Source organism: Acipenser ruthenus, chromosome 6, assembly GCF_902713425.1.
Source record: "Acipenser ruthenus chromosome 6, fAciRut3.2 maternal haplotype, whole genome shotgun sequence".
NCBI classification, from domain to species: domain Eukaryota; kingdom Metazoa; phylum Chordata; class Actinopteri; order Acipenseriformes; family Acipenseridae; genus Acipenser; species Acipenser ruthenus.
In genome coordinates this window covers 43,610,485-43,616,484 of record NC_081194.1, presented here as the reverse complement: position 1 = coordinate 43,616,484, position 6,000 = coordinate 43,610,485, and the positions used below count along the sequence as shown (strand labels likewise).

The window sequence follows — 6,000 nt, the reverse complement described above, 5'->3', positions numbered from 1 at the left end:
AGACTTGGTGACCCCAAGTTGCAACCAAGTTCTGTAATTCTCCAACTGTGGCCCTTGGATTTCCCTTTGCCTCCCGAACCATCTGCCTCACTGTGCATGGGGGCAAGATACACTTGCGTCCTCTACCAGGCAAGTTTACCACTGTTTTGAACTTCTTAATTATTGCCCTAATAGTGGTAAGTGGTATATTTTGTTTTTTAGCTATTGTTTTGTACCCATTGCCTGATTTATGAAGGTCAACAACCATTTGTCTCTTTTCATTTGTGAGTTCTTTGCCTTTACCCATGGTGATGGATGACAAATGGATTTAATATGCGTGTTACCTCATTTTCATAACCCAGTGAAACAGGAAGCCATGGAAAGCCACAATACAGTTCCTTAAGACTGAGATGAACTTAAAGAAGTAGAATGTTAATGCAGATTTAATTTTGTTTGATTTTATTTATAAGAATCTTTAGGGGTGCCAATAATTCTTACACCTATCTTTTTGAGAAAAAAATGTATTACTTGTTAATAAAAACTTTTCTCTGAGCAATAGTATAGGGGAGAGCACACTGTTTGTTTACAAGGCCCGACTCACCGAGGTGGGCATGCCTACACAGCTGGCGAGGTCTACTCGACAGCGGGGATGCAGCAAGGCCTAGCCCTGTGGAGGAACTGTGTACTCTCAGAAAAAAATAGACAACCACTCGTGGGTGACTGCACAGGCACAGATAACAAAGAGCGGCCTACGACGCAAGTGAGGAGGCCGCTGAAAGACAGAAAGGCAAAAGACTCGAAAAGCTCTTTTCTATCAACACACTCAGCAAGACATAGAGGTCTTACCTTACCATCTTGAGAAGGAAAAAGAGAAATGGATTCCTTTGAATGACAGTTTTATCCCCTTGGTGGGTGGGACCAAGTGCATCATCCCAGGAAGAGGCTTATCAGCAGCTCTGGTATAGAGAGCTCAGCAATACCTACCTAATAGGCAGGCATATCCCATACGTAATGTCATTAGTGGTCATCTTCGAATTGAAAGGGCTATATATACAGTATATATATATATATATATATATATATATATATATATATATATATATATATATATATATATATATATATATATATATATATATATAATGTGTGTGTGTGTGTGTGTGTATATATATATATATTGTAAAGGTAAAAGCAGCGACGCCTTTAAGGAATGGCGTCACTGGGAGAAAACGACATGTCCCAGAAAGCTCAGTGTGGATTGGTAGGCTGGGTTACAAGATTTAAAAGGAAGCCGGGCAGAACAATCAGGGGATCACCGATGATTGTTCAGCATTTATTATTATATGCTATATCGCCAAGTATTTTGGATTGCACGCTATCGATTTGGGTACTTGTAATGCGTAGAGCAGTCAGCCTGCGCTGTATAACTAGAAGTGTTTGTGCAAACAAAGAAAGGCAAACCCGGGACTGATTAAGACCGGCCTTTCTATGTGTGAGCTGCAGGAGCAGCGAACTGCAGCCACTGTGAAGGTGTTCAAGAATAAGAAACACAGACACAGGACTTTTTGTTTTATAAATTGTTTATTATTGTGGGGTTGTCAATTCCCCGCCGGTCTGGTAAAGCCAGCCTCACTTCGTGGTCGTTCTGGAATACGTCAGTGGTGGCAGTCTCTCTACGTTCTGCTGTTACCATACGTTGGTGCTCCTGTCTCAATCCACAAAAAGTGCTGTTGTCGTCTGCCTGTCTGTGTTCCAGGCGATTTAATACAGAGGGAACCCTGTACCCTGCTAACCTGTTTTCCTGGGTCACACCCACCGAGGGGGCCTGTACTCCACTACCTGTGTTCCCGGCTTACTCCACCAGAGGGAGCTCTTACTCTACTGACCTGTGTTTCCAGCTCACTCCACCAGAGGGACCCTGGACTCTACTTACCTGTGTTCCCGACTCACTACACCAGAGGGAGCCCTTATTTCACTTACCTGTGTTCTGGGACTAATTCATCTGGAAGAGACACCTTACACTGCTTGCGTGTTGATTTGAGTTAAATCCTCTGTAAATAAAATTATTCACCTGATTACTCAGTGTGTCCAATTCTGTCTGTGGAGGCGAAAACGCCGGGCTATAACAGCACCACACTACCATTGGTTACTATATATATATATATATATATATATATATATATATATATATATATATATTACACACAAACATTACTACCTACAGACTTCAACAGCAATTACATGTATGACAGAAAATACAGGTAGTGCATTCACAGTACGTTAAATAATAGATTGTAATAATGTACAAGCAAAGTTTCATTATATTCAGGTGACTAATTTCTTTGCTATAGCCTCAACCAAAGAGAAACCAGAACACAGATTTATGTTGGACAGCCATGACAAGCAATGAGATGGCTGTCGGGCAACAAGAAAAGTCAAGAATAAGTAAGTTGTAGGTGGCCATCTACATGGAAGTGTACTCAGAATTGTCAATCTCTTACGAATCCTTGTGAAGTATCAGTAATTTATGCAGTCTTGGATACAGAAACACCTGCCAACCGAGCACACATACACACAAACCATTCACATTTGATGTCTTGCTAATTGCAAACAGGGAGCTACAGATTGTATATCCATTCCTAATCTTGATCTAGCAGTTTAACTCATCATCGTATTCTAATGTGTATTTTTTTAGTAAGTCGTTTTTTCCATTTAAGTTTATGTATTTGTAATTACTGTATTGTAATACATGTATTTAATGCTCGACTACAAGTTCCAGAATGCATTCTGTCACCTGATGAACGGCACTTCTGTGTTAAATGGAAATGACGTCCGGGGTAACAAAAAGGAGTGAAAAAAAATCTTCTGCGCTTTCAAGGTTACAACTAAAATGCATGAAACATCGTCGATTTAAATCCTAAAATACACCCACATTTAGAAATAGTTTGCACAAAGCAATCACTCGCCAGAGTATAAGAAACAGACCACACCAGCAGGTAAAGAACAGCCTCGTTGCCACAAAGGGGAGGTGGCTGACAATACACACAGAGAGTAAAACGGATATCACCCAAACGAAATAGCCAGTGAAGACAACTGCTGCTCAATTTAGATAAGGGTGGGAGTGACTGAACTGATTACGCGCAGGCACCGGTCGTGTGAGAGTGTAGAGTTCTGCCAAAAGAAATGTCGGAAAGCAGGACTGTTGAGCCGGCAGGGACACAGAATGGATCCCACCGCTGCGGGGATCATCCAGCTGGGAATCGGTGTGTCGCTGTCGGCAACAAAGTGACAGTGGTACTCGGCGCTCAGTGGGGTGATGAAGGAAAAGGGAAAGTGGTGGATTTGCTTGCTCAGGACGCGGACATCGTCTGCAGATGTCAGGTAAGGTTAACCCCAGGACACGAGAAGGGAGAAAAGCACATATCCTGGCCTTAAACTGTATGGAATAATACCTCCTGAAATCTGTATCAGTACAACATTGGCTATATGAATACAACAAGGAAGACATTTTGACAGCATTTTTTTGTTTCTTAAAGTAACATTTCTTCTGTACAATAACTGTTATGAATAAAAATACCAGTTGTTAATACTGTATTGAGTTGCTGTTGAGCCATTCTTGTTTGGAAACGGTTTAGCAAGCTTGTGTAATTATCGCATTGTTAATGCCACGTTGGTTTCAGTGACTAGGTCAGTAAAATTCATTTTGTACAGTTTGCTAGATGACTTGCTTGTTTTATTTGGTGCAGTGTCATTGTTGTAATGATTTCCAAGCAACGGTTTTGTCACAACACTAGTAGTTTTGCATACCGAGTCTAAGCATGACACACAGATGAGAAACGAAGTGGAAAAATAAATGGTAGTGTCTGTGTCGTTTAATTAAACGGAAAATGAATGTGTATACATAATACAAATACGAATTAACAATAACAGAAGAAAAAAAAACATTCATAAGCTGTTTAACTGCTAGAAATTGCTTGCTGAGTTAAATTTCCTACCATTGGTTTAACATTTAGCATGTTTTTTTTTTAATTTTTTTATTTAAGGCTTATGTGTTTTGGAGCTAACGTTATGACGTAACGTTATTCCCGTTCTACCGATAAAGCGAACGAAATACCTTTCTGTAATATAGGAACAGTTGTCACATTTATGTTTTTTATAACTTCTGTAAATGAGTCTACCCACATCATGTTTATTTAAAAGTTTGAAATCGTGCACTTTGTATATTTTTGTGGGCCCAAGTAGTCCCTGGTTAAAACCTCTGGAAGTTGAAACGAGTGGTCCGGTTTAATAATAATAATAATAATAATAAATCACACACACATTTTATAGTGCTTCGTATAAATGTATACATCATTTCGCTGAAATAACAATGTGTTTTCTGTAGCACTTTCTTTTTACTTTAGGCAAACCTATGGATACCGGTGACACATAAATCATGCTGTTGTATTGCACACATTAGGCTACTGTACAATGCGAAAATAATCAAATATTATTTTAAATTTAAGCGAAATGATTTTAGCGCGTCTTTTTTTTTAACGTAGCCTTCTTAGTACACAAGTAACACAAATTAAAAAAAAAAAAAAAAATCACTATGTCATAGATGGGCGGAGCTAAGATAGGGGCGCGGTGCCGCAGCACACAGGCTCTGAGGGCATCAGATGGTTCTTAATGGTTGGGTATTGGGTTTGAGGTTAGGTTTCAGGGTTGGGTTAGGGACAGGGTGGCTTGATTTCATTGCCGAGCTCTGGAAGTGAAAGGTGGGAGTAAATGTCACATGCCCTCGAATCATCTGATGCCCTCAGGACACTTCCTTTTTCCTTTATGACCTTGCTCTCGTGGTGGCCTGTGAAACTTATTAAAGGAAAAACTTTATTACACACATTAACACAAATAAATAAGTGACTGAACAAAGACAACAGGAATGTAAAATGTTAACAGAGTAAAACCAAAACAACAACAAACAAGAAATATAACAAGACCGTAATTAAGATTTAATTACGGAGGCCAAAAATAAGATTTGGTTTCAATGTTTTTTTATTGGATTTTAACATGGGCAAGATCCAGTCAACAATCACATTGAACAAAACATTTTTTGATAGTCACCCATCATATCACCCACCCATCCCCCGACCCACCAGAATGCTATTAAATCAGACAAAAATAATAATGAAAATAGAGAGATATGTTATTATATAATACTACTAATAAACAAAATTAACTAATTTAAAAACTTAAAATATAGAAAGAGAGAAAAGAAAAAAGAACAAATAAAAATAAAACACATTACAACAATGCTAAGGCAGAGGTGGATTATTGAAGTAAGAAAGAAAAGGGACCAAAGGCTGCATGAAATTAAAAAAATTCTTCTTTGAAACGGAGAGATGTGAACCTTGGGGCACAGACTACCCTTATGGCTTATAACTAGGGGTTCTGATTTTCAGGTGATTTAAAAAAATAAATAAATAAATAAAATTTTAAAAATTGGGTAGAATTATTTAATGAAATGCTTAACACAAAGTGCAGCAAGAAAAAAACAAACAAACAAAAAAATTACCAGCTTTAAACTGTGGTAGCTTTTTAAAAACTGATTCCCAGACACACCACAGTATTTTAAACAAGCTTCATTTAGAAGGTACAATTAAAAGCTGTTTCCTGAACTTACTCCTCTGAAAATATTGTCCAATTTACAACGACGGTTCAGAATAGAAAAATGAATATAATGAGATCTGTAATGTAGTTCCATGATACATACAGCATTAAACAATATTACATAAAACAGTCATGTTAGCTTTCACAGTCCATCTTTGTCACAAGTAGCCTAGCTGAGTGATGACCAAACCCTGTTAAATATTTGTCACACCAAAAGCCACAGCTGTAAGAAATATCTAATATCTAAATAAGGCTTCATGGCCAGCTTATTTTTCAATAGTCTGCATTGCTACAAATATAAGGTGGACAATACTTTTGTTAGTCATTTAGAATCAACTTTCTATGAAGTAGGGTCTTTTAAAGTAGATATTT

General features: G+C 38.1%; 1 protein-coding gene across 1 annotated transcript in view; it reads left to right on the top strand.

The window, feature by feature from the left end:
• The first annotated feature begins 2,821 nt into the window (after positions 1 to 2,821).
• LOC117410364 (adenylosuccinate synthetase isozyme 2) overlaps positions 2,822 to 6,000 on the top strand; it is a 57,550-nt gene continuing 54,371 nt past the window's right edge. The window contains exon 1 of the mRNA XM_034016801.3: positions 2,822 to 3,360. Coding sequence (XP_033872692.1) covers positions 3,163 to 3,360 — 198 coding nt within the window. The 5' untranslated portion in view covers positions 2,822 to 3,162. The remainder of the gene's footprint in view (positions 3,361 to 6,000) is intronic.